This window comes from Opisthocomus hoazin, chromosome 2 (assembly GCF_030867145.1).
Source record: "Opisthocomus hoazin isolate bOpiHoa1 chromosome 2, bOpiHoa1.hap1, whole genome shotgun sequence".
Lineage (NCBI taxonomy): Eukaryota > Metazoa > Chordata > Aves > Opisthocomiformes > Opisthocomidae > Opisthocomus > Opisthocomus hoazin.
The window spans coordinates 31,976,229-31,996,335 of NC_134415.1; the positions used below are offsets into that span (position 1 = coordinate 31,976,229).

Consider the following 20,107-nt stretch of genomic DNA (forward strand, 5'->3'; position numbering starts at 1 on the left):
TCAGAATTAACAAATACAATCTTCATTAAGGACCTTGTCATTCTTCAACTATTCATAAACAAACCCAGTGAGCAACCTGAACACAATGAAGATCTCAAGTCATTGCCTGAAGACAGGGAGGTTAGTGGTAGGGAACTGAAACGTAAGCAAGAATTTCACTTTGAATGGAGAATTGCATGGGTCGGGGTTGCCAAGTCGTAAATGCAAACACTTCATTTTTTTGCAGACAAACACATTTTGATACAATTTATGTCTTAACACAGTCTCTGAATCACAGCCAGACATTTTCTCTTTATTCCACAAGGAAGTGGAGCTCCTCATTAACTTAAGAGTTGTATTTCCTGCCTGTATCAGTACTTGAAGCACACATTAAAAAATGTTTGGGAAAAGAATAATTAAATCCAGTATTTTGGTTTTAGCTTCCACATTATTGGTAAGCAGATAACTGCCACGGTCTTCCCAGATGTGGGCTGCAGCTGTCTTACTCAGTTCAATACATTCTCTTAACTCTAAAAGGGACCGAAGTTGTATCACAACATTCTAAGTCCAGTGTTTAAAAACTGGACTTAGACTGTAACTCTGATTACAGCACTTTTATCTGTTAACATTTAAAATCTTTAAAAATCACTTTGAGAACTAAAAAACCACATTGCTTTCCAAGATTTCAAACTTCCATTAAGAAGATAAAATGACCGGCAAAACACATTTCCGAACTTCAAAGTTGAAATTTTTATTTTGCTTAGTGAAAGTTGCTGATTTGCAGTTACTGATCACCAACTGTTCTCATTGTTGATTTGAATTTCTGTTCTTTTTCCTGATCTACATAACAACAATGATGCATGCAGTTGGTCAGTTAGAAATCCTGCTTCAGTTAAGTAGGCTCCATCTGCCAGGTAATTTCAATCAAGGTACACACATACTTAAACTACTCAGATAGCTTTTTACTTTTCACATGCTAAAAACTTTGAGCCATGGTTAAATAAGGCAACTTCTGTGGCACTAGTATCAGCTGTGTAATTATCAGGAATTTTGCTTGCCCCACACTTTCCACAAGAAACCCGTAAATAACAACAGCACAATGATTAGTGCATACCATATTAAGCAGTTCAGGACCTTTCACAGATATGAAGTTCAGTCCAGACTCATTTGCCACGGCCTATCAAAAAGGAAAAGACAGACATAAGTATAAACCAGCCATGTTTTCTTTGGTTCTGTCCTTGGAGCGATAAACAAACTTAAGGGAAGGAGCACAGCTGTCAACTGCTTGTAAACTACAGAAAACAGTACAAGGTATAATTACATGCAATTAAGAGTGGGAGGGGGGTGGGGAATTTAGCAAGGTGTTCTCTTTAATGAGGCAGTGTTCCAGATTCCCACCCCACCTCCCTCACAATCTCAGTGATTAGTCGGAGTTAAAGATTTTGATAATCTTAATTCTTAATCAATTGAATCCATCTTAATTCAACTACATAAGAGCATTTGAAGACAAAGATGAGTGACAATCTGGAAACTTGCATGATTATCTGTATTTACATGGGGAGCCTATGAGAACTGAAATGCTCAAGGAGAAGGAAAACAGAAGTATTTTCAGTAAGGTAAATATAACAAAATTACATAAATATAATAGAGCATAGACTACTTCCAAATATATAATATAGTTACAGTGAAATATTCCATAGAAGTAGCTATTTAATAGTTTCTTCCGATCTTGCTACTTTCTTCTTAACCAACTTCACTCCTTCAAGTTTTGCAGTAATTCCCTCTCAATTCAAGCAAATGGTAACTTTAGGACAAGAAAATCAAGCAATTTTCACACTGAGGCCCAAATTTAATTTTCTTCTGAGAAGCGGTGCAAAAGCCCAATTTCTGGCAGTGTCACCCAGACTCAGTCATTCTTGCAGAAACACCCACTTCAAGAATATTCTCCGGTATTTTTAAACATGTTCAGAAAACGTATTACCTTAGCCAACAGTGTTTTGCCACATCCAGGAGGCCCCGCAAGCAGGACACCAGCTGGAGTAGTCAGGCCCAGAGCTTTAAACTGCTCTGGGTTTCGCACAGGTGCCTGTAACAGGAATTATCATAGTTATCTGTGACAAAAAGCCAACATGAAATTTTTCATTTCAGTTACAGTTGGATGAAAAAATCATTCATAAACAAGTTCGTTATTCCAATTCTTTATGGGCTAAAAGAATAAACAGTCAGTCAGTCTTGCACTGACAAGTACCCCAGAGTGGGAGAAGTACTATTATTGAGAGGCAAAGATTTTATTTACTTAAGTTCTCATCTTAAGGTGTGTTATGTATCTCTCTGACCGGCAGTGAGACAGTTAACCTTCCAGCTATGTAGTCTCCAATTCTTTGTGTGGCAGTTGTGTAACTAAGGTTATTGGTACACAACTTTTAGAATACTTAAGATTCAGCAACAATAAACATACTGAAAACTGAAAGCATGAACACAGTAACTGAAATACTAAATACACACACCAGACTTGTAACAAATTTTAAAGCAAATTTATAAATATAAAATTTATAAATATAAATAAAGTCTGACTATTTTAAATGAAGATGTTGCAACATTTCTAGTTTGTAGCGTGTCAGAACTCCTGGTCAGCACATAACACCTTAAATAAATATTAAAAACAAACAAGCATAGTTTTATTTCCTGAAGAGAAGCAAGTGCAAAAAAATCTCTGAAAGTAAGGTTAAGATGTACCAATATTGCCATAGTCAGCTCCTCCCGAACATCCTCCAGGGCTCCGATATCTGCCCATGTCACATCAGGAATTGTGACAAAGCCTTCTCTCTTGGCAGAGGGTTGCACTGACGCCAGTGCAACAACAAAATCATTCATCTCGATGCACAACTTGTGCAGCAGCTCCTCAGGCAAGGGGTCTTGCTTCTTCAGCAAATCTAAAAGTCTCTGCAATTCATCCTTAGAGGACACGAAAAGGGCGGGAAAAAGATTATGCATGGGATTAGATTTTAAGAACCTTTTTTTAAGGGGTTTTTCAAAGCAATACTTTCTTCAACTGTAATATTAATTCTTACAAAACAAATTATTATGTACAATACATATAAAATATGTAAAATAGCACATGTATTTTGTCTTCAAACTCTTCCTACTGCTTCTCTCACTATAATTAGGAGAAAGTTCTTTCCATGCTGACATTTCCAAAATATGTATTAGTTATACGTATTAATTCTGGTCTTAATACGAAATTGCTCTCAAGCTAAAGTGAACAACTCTGATGAACAGCACAATATTCAGTTACATATAAACATTTAAAACTCTTCACATACTTTTAGATTATACACATTTATTGAACATAATCTGATTTCAAGTCATCAACTCATTTCCTCAGGCTTGTTAGACCTGGTTTTGTAACCAGGCCCTGATAAAGTCTGGGCAAACAGAATAGAAATACAGGGTAATGCTATTCAACACTGTCCCGTCTTGCAGACCACAGCACCCCAGGGAGGTACGTTCCTGTTTCCCCAATCAATTCCTTACTGGGAAAGCTATCTGAGAAAATACATGATCTTTACACCTTCACAACATAAATACTGCCTTTCCGTATTAGAACTGCGATGTATGAAAGCAAATTGATACTGCACCACAAGTAAAACTATACCAGGATTTTCATTATAAGATAGAGGGAAGAAAAAAAAAAAATTGGAAACTCTTAAGTTTCCACATCTTTCCTACAGCAGTATACGGGAAAAGTATCACTTCCTATTTGTTGCAACTAAGATAGCTCTACAACTGACCCTGAAGAAATAGAAGTGTTTATAGTGCCCGATATTCCTTTTAAGCCCGGCCTCCTCTTCTTAACAGAGCCATTAAGAGAAACTCCGAAATAGCTGAGACCACTGGGTTTGTTTACTTGAATTGTGTGAATGATTTTTCACGGTTTTGTATGTTTATTTTTCCAATTATAAGCACAATATAACAGTTTTAAGGACAATACCCTGTATTAGACTATGTCAACCTCCTGCCAGCTATCAAAATATGGCTCTGTTAGGATTAGACTTCCTCATCCTCAATAACCCCTTTGATCATGGTGATGTTGATAAAAGCTGCAACTACCTGCCCCTCCCCACTTTCTTTTGGCTACATCAGGCCCCAGCAAACACTGGGAGCTATGCAATACAATTATGTTACTCTAATACAAAAGCTTACTACAGCTTTTTATGCTGGTTTTTTGTTTGTTTGTTTTTTAAATTACAATACCAGTTTTCTTTGACAGTCCTCCTAAAACCAGAATCTGAGTACAATGTGGGTTTAAAAATCACTTTGTTTTACTTCTCCAGATAAATCTTTAGAAAGCCTACACACAACGAAGGTGCACACACACTCCAAATTTTGAGAAGTAGGGCCAAGAATTTCTACACAAAGGTGTTCTGGTTCACTGAACACAGCATGTTACTTGGGCCACAGAATAATTCTGGTACTGGAAATGCTAATTTCTGCAACAGAGTTCCAGCCAGCTGTACTGCCCACTAACAGATATTTTCTCTGCAGCTTAAGTCACACTGCTAACCCCATTTCTATGCTACAGATACCACTTCTGCAAACTTGCTATATGTGCTAGAAACCACATGCGATTTACCCCAAGTAAACACATGGATGGAGGGAAAACATAGACTTCATAAATACTTCTACACCTTGGCTAACTGTAACCACACCAGGTCAGGGAATCGTAACAGGTATTTCACTGAGGGCATAGCAACAGCACAGCACACTGCTAACTCAGTGCAAGTCTGATATTCTTCAATTCTCTTACAGTCAATACACCTTTGAAGAGAAATATAGCCACTATTTTAACCTCTGGTCTGCTAGAAAACAAAACAACACAACACAAGCAACAACAACAATGAAAAACCCAAGGAAGAAAACATATCTTGTACAAAACATTAACATGATTTATTAGAAGGTGTGAGTTTTGGGAGCCACTTACTCAGACCTATTACATGGGTCATTAGGAATTGAGCTTGTGGCTTACAAGTTGATATTGCTAAATCTAAATTTAGTATTATGGTAGCCATAGGTGTTTAACGGTTTATAAGCAATGACTTTCACAACTATAAAATGGCTCGGTTCTTAGGATAGTAGAGGCACACGCTTCAAGGAACAAATACCTTAGGAGGAAGTTCTAGTTGTTTGGTTTCCTCTTCCACCAGGATGTCTGTTCCTATTCCCATGCTTTCAGCTGCATTTCCTCCAGTGTTTATGTGCTTCCTTTTCTGCTTGTCAGATTTTATCAGGACCCTGTTCACTGTGCATATAGCCGCCTCACGACAAAGTGCCATCAGATCAGCACCTACATAACCTGGAGTCAGATGTGCTAAATGACGAAAATCAAAGGACTCTGGGAGCTTAAGTTTTCGACACAAAGTCCGGAGGATTCTAATCATGTAGGAAGAAAAAGAACAACACCATAAAGATGAAGCTGTGGCTTTTTTTATTTTCATATGAAAACAAACAGCACTGATTTAAGGTCTCATTCAGTCCACATGAACTGAAGTAGTACAGTGGGAACAGTTTTCACTCAATTAGGAAGTAAACAACACTGAAACCCACAAAACTGCATTATATATATTTCCTTTCAGTTCTTAAATGAAAACCAACAGCATCTATCAGGTAATGTCAATCAGTGGGTAAAAGCTAGTTTTGGTGAATTTAAATATTATAGATTCTTTAAACCTTAGTTTATGATTCAAAATTGACAGAGTAGATCCCAGAGTGTACCACAGAGATGCATACAAGTTATCCGTTGAGATATTTAACTTTGTATTCCTAACAACCTTAGTCTGCATTGTCTGTCCCATCCCACTTTATTTATTGAAGAACATCCACAACTATTCTACAAGGAGCAAATGAAATCAGACTGTGTGAGGAGCTCTGTCTTAATCTTCAGTATCCTTTCTCTACCATTGTTGGTGGAATATAACTGTAGGTATTTCCTGTGTCCTCAGTAAAATTTCCAATAGGCAACACACAGCATACATGTACACCTCGTGTGTTCCCTCATCCTCACTCAGAATCTTGTTACACCTACCTATGCAGTTCCATCACTAATACAAAACAGCTCAATGTAACTGACAGTGAAGTGCTATGCTTCCTGCTTTTTTTTTTTCTAACGAGAGTTTTTTCACTCTGTATTAAAACCTCCTGCAAGGTCCACCAAGACTTCCTGCTATTCTTCTAAGCCAAGGACAACTACAAATTACATGAATAAAAAAAGACAAAAGTCAATGTCACTGCACAAATATTGGCGCTGAAGAACTCTGAGGAGAGGGATCAAATCAACTTGTTTAAAACAGCAAAACATCACTTCATTGGGAAAATATTTTAAAAAGGCAGCACAAACCAAACAAATGAAGATCATTAATATACTTTCTAGTTCCAATGAAAACTAGTTTAAATTATTTCCAGATCAAGTAATGTAACTACAGAAAAGTTATGAAAAGAATGAGTTATTAAACTAGCCAAAACTCTGAAATTACGTTTCATCTGCTTGCCTCCCCCACCAACAAGTTATATCACCTCTCATTTAAATCTTTATTAGTGATATTAGCTTGGTTCTCAAGACCTGTCTGACAACAGCTGTAGGTAATCAACTGGCTCAAAGTGTAAAAAGTTATGAACCGTAAATGGCTGGTTCCGAATTTGTGTCCTGTATATATTATTTTCCTTCACATGCTTCATACATCCACAAGAAAACACTGCAAGTAAAGCAAGATCTCCAGGCACACTTCCTCATCCTCCTCAACCTCCCTACAGCTGCAGATGCACAGCTAAGCAGTTCAAATCATGCCTTCAGCAAGACTGATCTATTATGTGGTAAATCAGCATACTGTAAGGACTTCTGTTTATATATGGCCCTTTTATTTTTAAAAAAGGAACAAACCCCCCCCCCGGAAAAAACCACCCCAAAACAAAACAGAAAAGCGGGGAGGAGAGGGTAATTTAAAAAAAGAAAGTAAAATCAACAGTTCCTGTAAGCCTACACTTTCAGGAACACAAACACAAACAACTGTACAAAACAACAATATGAATGAATGTGACTACACTCTAACTTGTGAACAAACTCTACAGACTATGATGGCTTTCCCATTCACAACTCCTACCATTTGAAACAGTGCTATTTCTGGGAACACAGTATTTTTAACATGAACCCAAGAAATCTCATAGAACTCTCATCAGTCAACTCTTTAGCTCTACCTCTAACCACTTGTATGTTTTCCCACAACCAAGAGGAATATAATTACTACAGGGCTGTAGATTTAGAGAAAGGGAAGAAAACAAAAAAAAGTGTAGACATGGCCAGAAGGGGCCGGGCAGGAAGGTGGAATAATGGCCAGTGGTGCTGACAACACAAAGTGAGTAATACTGCAGGCAGAATACTTTGCTTTTTCAGCCTAGAAATAAGATTAGTTGAGCTAGAAGGAACTTATCCTTTAACCTTTCTTTCCTTCCTGTAACAAGATAAGCGACAGCTGTTTTCACACTTCTCTTCCTGTGTTTTCTGCTGTCGTGGAAATGAGTAGCAGTTCCTTTTTAATCTAAAAAGCAAAAAATTTTTTTTTTTTTTTTATCTAGTCTGATGGTCACAGATCTTTGGTGTAAAAGGGCCAGTTATAGAAGACAGGATGACTGCAGCTCAGCTTAATGCCTAGACTGGTGTATTCCTATGAGGAATGGAATGGAAGAATCTAGTCCTATTGCTTACGGTGCTTGAGAGGACTAACAAATGGGCTATACTTAATTTATGTTCCTAATAGTTACATATGGAACACCAAAGACAACAGAAAAAGATGTATTTAATTCCATTGTCTATACTGTTAAGGCACTTGAAAATCCATTAACATAATGCTAAAAGCAGGTCTGCACACAAGAGAGGAAACCACCCCAAATGCAGACACAGCTACCAAGACAGAGAGTAGATGCACACTTAATGTCTTCTGCATTTCTCAGTGTGTGCTGATCCCTAGGCATGTACAGGCATATATAAGACTAAACACAATAAAGTGCTTTTCCTTAATTTGTATATTTACACATTATTTCCTTATTTATTAATTAACCAAAACGAAGCTTAAACTTTATAACACATACTTTTCTCTTGCCGCTTCATCTGGGATCCCTAAACAAATTTCTCGATCAAATCTCCCAGCTCGCCTCAGTGCAGGGTCCAGCGAGTCAGGTCTGTTAGTTGCTCCAATAACAAGGACCTGGGTGGTGGCAGCCATGTTATTCAAGTCTAAAGGAAGGAAGGAAGGATGTTAGTACTCATACTTACCATCTCAACATTGTTCTGATATCTACATGACTCTGTTTCTGCAGCACACAATAATACTCAGAACAGCAGAGATAAACTAACAAACAGTCATACTAAACTGCTGTTCATCCTTATTCCTGCTACCTTGAATTTGCATTTTGCACAATCAAGCAAAAATAAGCATTTCAAAACAACATCTGACACATTTTCCCATTATATCTGTTTATACCTCAGACAGCCTTATGTAATGCTGTACAGACCACTGTGAAAATAATGTAGTAACATCCCCTAAAATTTATTAGAATCTTCCCATCAGAACCTAGGTAAACTGTGTCACAATATGAAAAATTATTACCACTATCTCCACTAAAGTCACTACTGAAGGAAAGCAGACAGTGAGCCTGATAATTAGAAAGTTTAGTTTAGTACAGGTGTTCCTGAAACTGACCATCCATACAAGTTAGGAACTGAGCAACAATTCTCCGCTCCATGTCCTTCGATGCAACTTCTCTTTTTGGGGTGATCGCATCAATCTCGTCAATGAAAAGGACACACGGTGCACTAGACTAGGAACAAGAAATATTAATAATTACAAAATCACACTGACATAGTGTATTACGAGAGAGAAGGAATTTTTTCAGATTTTCTGTTCTATAATTATTACTCTAAGTCTGCTGCACAATCGACCTGTCCCGGAACAATTCTGTTGTTCTTATTGACTACCTAGAGAGCCACCAGGCTATGAAACTGTGCTGAGGAGGCTACGAAACAATTAAGGCATGCGATTCAAAATGTTCCTATATATTGTTTAAATGTACCTCTATGTTGTTTTAATAAGTTTTCCATAAATATTCTATTGTGACTGCTCACTTTCTGAAGTCCAAAAAAGAAAGTCAGACAGGAAAGCTCTGATTTGGTTTTCTGTTTGTTTTGTTAATGACATTACAGCTGTGGAATTTCAAGATCTAGTACTGCTGACACACATAACGAAATAAAAGGAGCAGCAGGTGGTCACGAAAAATGATCTGCCAACTTCAAGACTACTACAGAGCCTTGACCATGCTCAAAGAGTAAAAATGAGCAATAAGCAACTCCTACAAGTGTTCTAAAATTCCATGTACTTCACATTCATAAAAAGCCAACACTAATACAGAATGGTAACTACTGTAACTAATACAATAGTGTTTAACTGACATAAGATTATTAATAGTCTCAAAAAGCACCAGTAGTGCAAAGGAATACTCACGGAAAACACTAGAATCATCTTCAAATAATACTAGAACCATATAAAAACCAGTAATACTTTAAAACCCATGCATTCTGTGTTATCAGGTAGCAAGTGCGCCACCTAGTGGTCATTCACGTTTCCACGATGATACAGGGAAAGACCACAACCAAGCTACAAAGATTCCACAGTACACGCATAATATACACGGAAGTATGTCTTTTGTCCCCTGCACAAAAATTGGTACAAAAGCTAAGTGGAAAAGCTACTTAAGTGAATGTGAGTGACAATAAAAAAAGGCCACAGATTTTAAACATATTTTATGCAATACATTTAATTTCTTCAAGAATAACTTCTATAGCAACCTCCCCATAACTGCTATAAATACAATAGATAACGCAATTTCTAAAACCTCTGTGCAATCACTTATTTAATTTTCTTCTATACAACATCTTAACAAGACTTTCTAAAAATTAAAATGTACTATCAACTGGAAACATAATAACCTAACAGCTTCCCAGTCAATCCTTTTGTCATGTTTAGCATCCTTTTATACAGGAAAGTACTTTAAACACCTATATATAGTTGTGGTGGAGAGCAGTAAAACGGAATAAAGTTGAACAAGCAGAACATTCTCAAAGGTCAGGAACAGAAAACTGTCCTCATGAAATAAAATATTAGCGACATACTAAAAAAACAAGCATTTGGATTTGTTTAAATTAAAGTCATCTCAATCCGTCTGGTTCTCTTTGCTTCTTACCAAGTCTGGAAGTCGCACCAAAGCAAGACTTCAACTGTAACTTGACTCCTGCTTTTATGATATTTGTCCAAAATTTCTCACTTTGTACCTAAACCCCCAAAGTCTCAAGTCCCTCATTCACTCCAATTCCATGACAGACAAAAACATCAAAAAAAAAAAACTTGTAAGAAAAAAGCACAGTAAACTGCTCTTACATAGTTTTTATATGTCAAGCTAAGCAGCTCCAAATAGGTAAATAATTTATGTTGCTCCTTTTGCATTGATATGATGAACTATCTTTTGTCAAGATTTCAGAATAGTAATCTTTGTGCTCTATGACAGCATGACAGTACAATGGTATTCTGGTCACAGAAGGGGAGACACTATGACTTGTGTGCAGCAGTATAAAGAATCACTCACTAATATTCACTCAAATTCAAACCACAGCAACAACGTATGAATCTTTACAAAGAAAGGGGAAAACAATTCACAGTGTTATTTCCAACGGGTGTCTCACCACAGCCTGCTCAAACAATTCTCTCAGTTTCTGCTCAGATTCCCCTGACACTCCAGACACCATCTCCGTTGCTGCCACTTTCAGCATTGGGAGCTCAAGCTCCTGAAAGAGACAAAGAATGTTGTATGATATATCCAGAGGTTAGAAATGTTGGCTGTCCTAAGGGACAATACTTGCCAATACGACATCTTCTACACTCAAAGATTATATAATCAAGGCTAAATCTTAAAGAGCTCTTAAAAAATATGAGTAACATTCTCCAATTTAAAATGGGTCTGAGCCATTTGGCCAAATGAAGAGAAATGGATACAAAATCCAGGTTTCCCTAATTCAGTTAGAGAATGACTTGCATTGTCAAATAGATTTGCACCTTGGTCCTCAACCCAATCCTTTACAACGCATATACTGCAGTCCATGCTTGGGCTTCCTTCTGGAGAAAACTGTCTATTTCCATCTGCAACAAAACATTACTTCGCAGTGTGGAAGAGATCCCTACCAGGTTTGGTTCCCTTAGCCTTGCTCCAGAAACACCTGAGCATGACTGTACAACACAATACTTCTAAAGCTCACACTCAAGGTTTTCTGCTATTAAAAATAAGTAAGTAAAATTGTAACTTTGATAGACAGTAGCACATTAGTGCTACAGGTAGTTGCAGCCCATTTCAAGCTCTTTCAAACTACATATAAAAAAAGCCTAATTCATACAAATCACAGCCAGCAGAGGCGCTAAATGGGGCCTGGAGGAAGTATTTTGCCTTGAATAACTACTAAGAATATCTTATTTAAGAAAATGATTTAAGAAGTAGTCACTCCATTTATCTCATCTCTGAAAATTTTTCACTTGTGTCACGTTTCTTCCCGTAAATTTGACATACAGTGTCTGAAGGGTCTAATCAACATTGAAGTAATAAACCTCAGTATTTTCCTCCAAAGATAAAAGCTGTACTAAAAAAAGCTTGTAATTTACACGTATCTAAATTTAAAGTGACATCTAAGGAACAACTGCACTAAAGACAAAAAAATGTCTGTGGTTATCACTGAATAGCCCTAAATAGCCCTGATTTATATCCAAGACAGGCATAGCGTAGCACAGTAACCCCATCACACACCAAGCTATCAATAATGTCATATGCACTGAAATGATTAGTTTGACATATGCAGAGCAACAACCAATTCTGGAATTCAGAAATCACTGTTTAACTTACGCCACCCAACAGAATCAATATAATGCCTCATAAAAGATGGTAAGGTTGAGTCCAGACTTCAAACAAAACACTATGGTAAATTTAACAAAAAGTATCTTCCATTTATAGCCTTCTCAATACCCATGCCTATATTGCTGTCTTGGGAATGCCTCAAAATAATTAAGTCAAACATAAAACACTGTCACTATGTCCCCTCTTCATATGAGGTTCTATCAAGTACAGATTCAAGATAACCGAAATTTAAACAAAGGAAGTGAAAATGAATATATTTTAGACTAAGACAAGAAGGAGAGAGAAGTGATGAAAAAGCAGAAAAAGATCTAGTATGTCATGAAGGAGGATTATTTTGTTTCTCTAAATATAATTCAGAAACAGAAGAAACTGTAGATGTAAAGCTATCTCACCCCAGCGATTGCCTGTGCAAGTAGTGTCTTTCCACATCCTGGTGGTCCGTGTAAAAGAAAGCCACGAGGTGGAACCACACCTAAGTGGTTATAGACTTCGGGATGACGGACATGAATGAGCATCTTGCATATTTCCTGATTAGGACAAGATAGACCTCCATTTAAATCTAAGAAATTAGTATTATAGATTTCTACTATTATAGACAGGCCAAAATAAAAGTAAGTTCTGTTTATTAATATAATTTCAGTGACCGCTTTCAGAAACATTAGTCAAAGAAAAAAAAAACCACAAAACTTCACTGCTGTTGGTATAAGCAGCTATTCTCAGTGCCACACAGATTAACTCTGCCAGATTTCTTGTCTGTCGTTTTTCATGAGACATTTTATTCAGAGCATTCCATGTCTCACCATTAAAATTTCAACTAACCTTTAAAGTTTCATCATTGCCTCCTACATCCTCAAACTTCAATGAAGGGTGGTAAAGCTCTGGTCCCTTATTTCTAACTGTTAAGGAGGAAAAGTCATGCAAATTTAGACATGGCATCATAGTAGTTGCTAACACCAAACAAGAAAGAACTCAGCCTAAACAATTAGCTAAGTACACGGAGTAGTATTATTTTTTGGTAGTAGACACAGGACTGGAATATTTTTAGTACAACATTAAGGCTAAATTTCTTAACAAGACACTTAACAAGACTTAACAGGTCACTACTTTGCAACTCAGTGTGAAACACTTCTCTGGTGACAGGGTTCCACAGTCAAATACCATCTCTTTGATTGGAGCAACACACCAAAAATAGCTTCTCACCTTTCCCTTTAAGTAAGACGGCATCAATTTCTCCATCTACATCTGGAAATTCTTCTTTTTTTCTTTTTGCTTTCTTACCCTTTGTCTTCTTTCTTTCACTCTCCAAGACAGAAAATTCTGTTGATTTCTAGGGCATAAATCCAGAATTATACACACAAAACTTTCCAAGTCAGTGAATTTCTGCAATATTTAAAAGAACAAAATGTGCAACTGTCTATGATGCTTAACTTACACATATTATGTCAATAAAGAGAAGCAAGGCAGGAATTTAACCCCTTCGTTTTGTAAAAAATCCTGTTTTCACTCAGGATTTGCCTTTTTAAAAAAGGCAAATTTTTAATTACACCAGTCCCTTATTTGCTAGGAGTACATACTTATAAGCATAAAACCCCCAAACAACTCCCCTCTCCAAACCCCCAAACCACTAACCAAAATCAGACAACAGTTATTTGCATGCCATAGCGCAATCCACTTTGGCGACGACTAAAAACTGTATGAATGTATTTACTCCAGTGGAAACAATTTTTATTAAGTCATGAGTGGCTGTAAGAAAATATTATTCCATGCTGACACAAATTAACTGCATGTAAGAAAAGGACTAATACAGGAGAAAAAGAAATAAAAAGAGGTTCAATGATGAGCGTTGGTTTTTTTGTTTGTTGGTTGGTTTTTTTTATTACAGTATTGCAAACATTTTACTATTTGAAGATCTCCCTTTTTACTCTCTCTATATATATACTCTTTTTCTCTATATAAGAGGATGCAGTACCACTAGGATAAAGGGATTACTTGTCAAATCTGCCTATTCAGTAAGCATTTTGTATAATTAGAAAGGTAGATGTAAATGATTTATAAGCAATATACATTTTTATAAAATTTTATCCTTTCAGTTGGTGTTATGAGGACACGTATTCAAAGTCTGAATAACAGACAAGTTCTGCAATCCTTTAAAGTCCCTTTTTAAAATGCACCAGAAAGTTTGTATGTTTTCTAATTTCGCCTTGAATTTTATGAGTTGTCATAAGATGCAACATAAAGTATTTTTACTGGATATTGAATCTGTTGTATTTGAATATTTAATTCCTAAAACATTATTTTGATTTCCTGTAAATATGCTAAGCTCAGCAAAATGCAGTGTTACTCATTAGAATGCTGAGTTTTATAGGATGTCTGCTTGGTATGCGAGGTGACTTATATTGCTACTTAGGCTTACATTTAATAAACCTTAGCTAGGAAAATTGTTTCAATTTCAAAGAAAAGATAATAAATAAAATGAGGGCATAGAATATTAATGTGAACTGTGCCTTTATTTTGTTAAAGCATTCAAAGTTAAATAGTGGTGGTCTGTTAACAATCTAGGGCTATTTGGCAAGTCTTTAAACTTGCTCAGTAATCAAAACATAAAAGGACAATGGAAACTTTTCACAATAAAAGAAAGAGGAGTTGAGTACAGAAACCAAACAAATTATTCTCTGCTTTTTCTTGGTAAGGAGGTGAACTTTATAGGAAGGGCAGCAAGCTCTGGGTTAGGGTTGCCTTTTCCTGTCTTTGTTAGAAATTACATCTGTCTGTGAAGAATCCTCTCCAGTTACTTCGTGGTTCATGGCTACGGGGGAGGTGTGCGTGTCTATCTGGAATGGAGCAGAGAAAGACAGACTAGGGGGGAGCCTTCTTTTATTTTTCCTGGGATTTTTTTCATTTAGGAAATGGCAATTCTTCACGTTAATTTGCCTTGCTTACTAAATATACAGCTGGATAAAGTTCCTAAGATCCCAGCTGTGTAAATAGAATATTAACAAAACAACTGTTTTCTTCATCGTTCGTATTATCACAGAATCACAGAATCACAGAATAGTAGGGGTTGGAAGGGACCTCTGTGGGTCATCTAGTCCAACCCCCCAAATGTAGTTCTTACGTGATATAAAAAAAAAGCATCCTGCCAAAACATCTTGTTGGCCAAACATCATAAATGTTTTCTCCCATACATAAATGGAAAGCTTTCAATAGGTTAGGTAAACATGGTTATTTTTTTCTAAATAAGAAAAAAATAAAGGAGGGGGGAAACGGGCATCACAAAGTGGGCAATACATGTGGGTGGGGAGTAGGACCTATTTTTAACTGCTTTGTAAATCAACGCAATTTCCTTTCAGCTTCCCAAACTCTTGCCCAGCCAAAAAAATTCAGCTTTCCCCAGGCTCACTAAGACTTAAGCACTGTCTAAGCCAGACCAGATGCTACAGCTATAGCAAACGACACGGTTCCTGACTAGTTAGGCTGGTCACTGGCAAATGGAATAAAAAACAGCTAAGTTCCACTTATTTATTGCGCAGCACAGGCAGTAATCTGGGTCTCCCTAATACTGAGCACTACATTTTCCTCAAAAAATGTGCAGGAAATCTGTAATTTTGCGACTTTTACATCCCATACAAACATGCTTGAAATGGGCCAGAAGGTTTAAAAATCACTTCTGACACAGCAGAACAACAGGCCAAGCCCCTGCTTCTTCAGAAGCCAAGCTAAAAAACAAGTACTCCACTGGACTTAAGACAATCTTTCCTTTCTATTTAACATGTTCACTATCTTTAAACACAGTATGCATGTTTGTAATAAAAATAATGTATTTTAAAAATCCAGAAAGACAGACAGTCCTTTTGGTCTTAATAACACCCTTCAAAAGCCTGTCAAATTACACAGAAACTTACACTGTACTTACACTTAACTTGCTACTTAAAATCACATTGGGTTTGTAAAACACAATACCTCAGAAATCAGTTTCTTTTCATCTCCTTCTCCACCCTCAGAAAAGTCAGTGAAGAAGTCTCTTCCACACGGAGTTTTATCAGTGAACCAGCCACCTTCAGAGACACATGTTTCGACTCTTGTTCCTGGTGAGACAGTGCTTGTTTGAGGTGGGGGTGTTTGCATAGGATGAGGCGTTTCCATTGGTTCATGTTTTGGAGTGGTTGGAACAGAATCGGGATTTCCTTTCTTGTATAAGCTCAGCAGGGAACTGTTCATGTGATTTGCAGACTGCAGATTCATGTATTTTAAAAAAAAATATACAGGTTATAACTCACATTACTTATATTAAGAGGCAAATGAAAATTATTTCATAAACACTATTTAGCATTATCCCTGCTGGAGAAATTTGTCACGCATCTTCCAACCCACTCCTCTGCAAATCAAATGACTGCGTACAAAACTACATCCGCTGGTTGACGAGGCAGCAGCCTTTGCAATTTACCCTGAAATGCCCCCTGTTAATTGCCCGCCACTTCTTTTAGTAATAGTCAGATGTGTCAGTTCTTTCAATCATTTCATTTATTTGATAGTCAAGTCTTTCAGACCCCCAGTGTGCTTTCCTCAAAAGTGACTCCCGTCCACAGATTCTTCCCTTTTCTTCAGAAAATAGCCTCCTTTTACCTCTACAGATTCTCAGCTGGAACTGCCAACTTAACTATACCTAATCTTCACATTCACTTTTAAACTCTCTATGTGCATTGCAATTTCACAACATAGAATCACATGTGTTCTGTAAATGCAAACAATCATAATAAAATACAACTTACTAGATCTTCTGGATAATCATCATAATCAGAGACATCTGTGGCACTTTCTGCAGTCCTTTACATGGAAGGAAGACAAAAACTATCAACGCAGAACTGCAAGTGGGACCCTCACAAAACAAAACAGATGCAACTTCCACAACATGGTTACATGATACCTAACCTAAGACTGGAAAAAAACCTCCTGACTAGCATGCTCTAAATTTACTACTATGAAAAGATAAAAACCACATCCTTTCCAAGACTTTAATGAGTTGGACCAACTTGGCAACCTGGCTGAAAGACAATCCTAAAAACAAGTGACTTAAGATCAATCCGATTCAGTTCACCAAGAGATCACACAATCACCAGTGCTGGCACAAGGGAAGTGGTAGCAAATCACTGCTGAACTAGACTAGTCCTTCTGCTTACAATATCCTGATCTCCCATGAGACCTTTCATATCTGTCACGGGTTAGAGAAACCAGAATGGTCCGTGAGACTACGCACGAGGTTAGGAGTTAGGAAATCTTAATTCCAATCTCATACCCAGTGGTGATTTACTCTGAATAGCCTGTCTTGTAGTCTTCTCTCTCAGATTTAGCTAGTATCCCTAATGCTCAAGAATGATTAAGAACAAAGTAAAACAAAGGAACTGAATCACATATGGACTGGGGCCTTACGTGGAATACTACCAAGGAGGGCCCAAGCATATCTACTAATTCAGGGCTGTATGTTCCTCATAACAGAGAAATCATGATTGGCTCTAGCATCTGCTTGTCTTCAGTGAAAAAAGTGCTTCCATTAACCACAAGTAACTTCTGATGAAGACAAGCCTATAGAAAATCAAGGATCTATCTGTAACCTTGAAACTGGCAAAATTTAATAATACAAAGACAGAAAACTTTAAAGAAATACTAAATAGTAATGGCATTATCAAAGTAATCTAATGGTAAAAATTCTTCTTACTCATTTTTCTCCTGTTGTCTTGCTCTTTTTGCCACATGTTCAGCTTCTAGAACTGCTAAATCTTCGCGTTCTTTTTCATTACTGATTATTCCAAATACTGAAATAAAAAGTTCCAAACATGTTAAGAAAACAGCTGAAGCATAATCAAAGAATTTGGCATCTTGGACATAACATTACCTTTTCCAACTTGTATTCTAAAAGCATTTCTTTTTCTTCGTCCATACTCTGCACTGAAAAAAAACAAAATAAACAGGTTATACCAACTGCTTTCCCCCTCAACATACTGTTATTGTCAGTGGAAAAAATACATGGTAATTTGATATTCCAGCTTCTAAACAAGTTCTTATTAAAACCAACTATGTGAAAATGTGATTGTTTTTTCTTAAGCCTGAAATAGCTGAATCACTGGGATGAAACAAAAGCACTGAACTGTAGTAGTCTCTAAAGGGATGTTTAGTAAAAATTATCAAGGTTCTCTTTAACTGTAGACATAGAGAAGCAGCAATGTACAAATGTACACACTGGATTCTATTTCACAACACCACCGATTTTTTCATTTTAATTCAAAAAAAACATACGGATGCAGGACTATGGTCTAGAAAGGACAGTCCAGCAAGGAATAACTGTGATAACTAATAGTGGCCACTATGAGAAATTTTGATTCAATGAGCATCCTTCAATGCAAACAAAAATTATCAATGTTTATCTTCACTTACTGAGGTTATGTTTTACTTATTTGTTTTTATACAATTGCTGACAAAGGAAAACAAAACAAAAACCCAAGACCCATAAGCATCCTAAGCAAAGGTTTTGGCTCCCTGTCTCTAACAAGGCCCAAATAAATAGAACATGCAAACACAAATTAATATACTTCTCCACCTTCTTTAACACCAACACCCACCAATGATCTGCTGAAACACAACCTTGCACCCCACCTAGAAAAGCGTAACAGCCTAAAAATAATTAGACAAGACTGACTGTCCTGATGAGCAACAAGATTTAATTTCTTAACTGAATCCCATATCTCACCCATCTGCCTGCACTAAAGTGTTATTTTCCCTCATATTTTAAGCTTGCCGGGGTAAGGACTAACATGCTGTAATGCACCTGTAGCTGTTGTTTCAATAAAAAGAAAAAAAAAAAGAAAAGCAATCCACAAAAAACAAACCACATCTAGATCTTGAAATGCCAATGTATTAATAAAATATAAGTTACTAGATATATCAGCAAAGGAAAACACTGGAGTGGCAATGATCTTATTGTTTCAATCAACCTCAACAAATGGTAATTAAGTTAATATAAAGAAAATTAAAATTTTGATTAAAAATATACAAATGCAAAATAGCACGATAATATGTTCCATATTTTGAATGTAGAATATAAGAATATTTACTCACCTGTATGTTTTCTGCAAATCAGATGCTAGAATTCCAATGTCAACATACTGGCCACATTTACTACTTGCAAGATACTGAAATGAAGAATTTTAAGCAGCAAATATAATCCTTGTCAATCTTTTCATCAGAACAGATAGTTCTAATACGCCTATTTCAAACTCTACCCTTCTTAGAAGTCAAACTGAAAATCAGAAACAGCTTTGAACTGCCTTAGAACACACTAAACAGTACATCCCAATGAATTATTTATTAAGACCCAGCTAACTAGCTAGCTACATTTCCTGGCAAAAGCAGCATACTGTATTTTGGTGCTCTGGAGACTTCTGCTGGCGCAGCTCCATTGCCTTCATTTAGTAAGAAAGACGACTTTGTAACACACACACCATCTTATTATCAATCCTTCTTCAGCTCTTGGTTTCTGTCAGTTAACCTCCTTTTGTTTTAGATCTCCTACCTTAAAAATGAAACAACCTACATCAATTAGTCTGGATACTGTCATAGTAAGAACTTCAATCTTGGCAAGATGTTTCAAAGAATAGTAAAGCACATAAATGAAAGTGAAATCTATCGAGCCCTTTTGATAGATTTTCTGACCTGCAGAAAATATCAAGCCTACCATAAATCCACCCGGTTCTTTCCTTTCAGAATAGTCAAGACACAGTCACTGTGATCTGGTGCAGGAAAACAAACAAGCTCCCACTTCTACACAGAAAAATGGTGTTTAATTTGCAAAGTGACCATAAATACCCGTGAGACAGCACACAGCACCAGCCACTTGAAGGAACCACCGCTTTCCTTGCTCTTCGCACGTGGATTACGCAAGGAATCGGATTTTTTCCTTCCCTTTCAGTCATTTAACATAATCTATGTACATGTATCGAAATGTAAACGCTTACAATTCGCCTACAGCTACCCAGAGTTTGTTTTGTGCTTTTTTTACTATTGATTTCACACTTGAAATAGCAGCCACTTTCAAGACCAGAAGTACTGAAGAGGATGGAAGAAAGAAGCAAAACGA

At 36.8% G+C, this 20,107-nt stretch overlaps 1 protein-coding gene across 2 annotated transcripts in view; it reads right to left on the minus strand.

Annotated features, from left to right (window-relative positions):
• Positions 1-20,107, minus strand: part of NVL (nuclear VCP like) — a 43,341-nt gene that overhangs the window by 22,865 nt on the left and 369 nt on the right. For both annotated transcript variants that reach the window (XM_075413069.1, XM_075413068.1), the window contains exons 2-16: positions 19,090-19,163; positions 17,870-17,922; positions 17,693-17,789; positions 16,749-16,803; positions 15,940-16,209; positions 13,180-13,306; positions 12,799-12,875; positions 12,372-12,506; positions 10,763-10,864; positions 8,730-8,847; positions 8,119-8,263; positions 5,142-5,409; positions 2,716-2,934; positions 1,961-2,065; positions 1,094-1,156 (exon numbers count right to left, since the gene is read on the minus strand). In XM_075413069.1, coding sequence (XP_075269184.1) covers positions 1,094-1,156; positions 1,961-2,065; positions 2,716-2,934; positions 5,142-5,409; positions 8,119-8,263; positions 8,730-8,847; positions 10,763-10,864; positions 12,372-12,506; positions 12,799-12,875; positions 13,180-13,306; positions 15,940-16,209; positions 16,749-16,803; positions 17,693-17,789; positions 17,870-17,922; positions 19,090-19,163 — 1,908 coding nt within the window. The remainder of the gene's footprint in view (positions 1-1,093; positions 1,157-1,960; positions 2,066-2,715; positions 2,935-5,141; positions 5,410-8,118; positions 8,264-8,729; positions 8,848-10,762; positions 10,865-12,371; positions 12,507-12,798; positions 12,876-13,179; positions 13,307-15,939; positions 16,210-16,748; positions 16,804-17,692; positions 17,790-17,869; positions 17,923-19,089; positions 19,164-20,107) is intronic.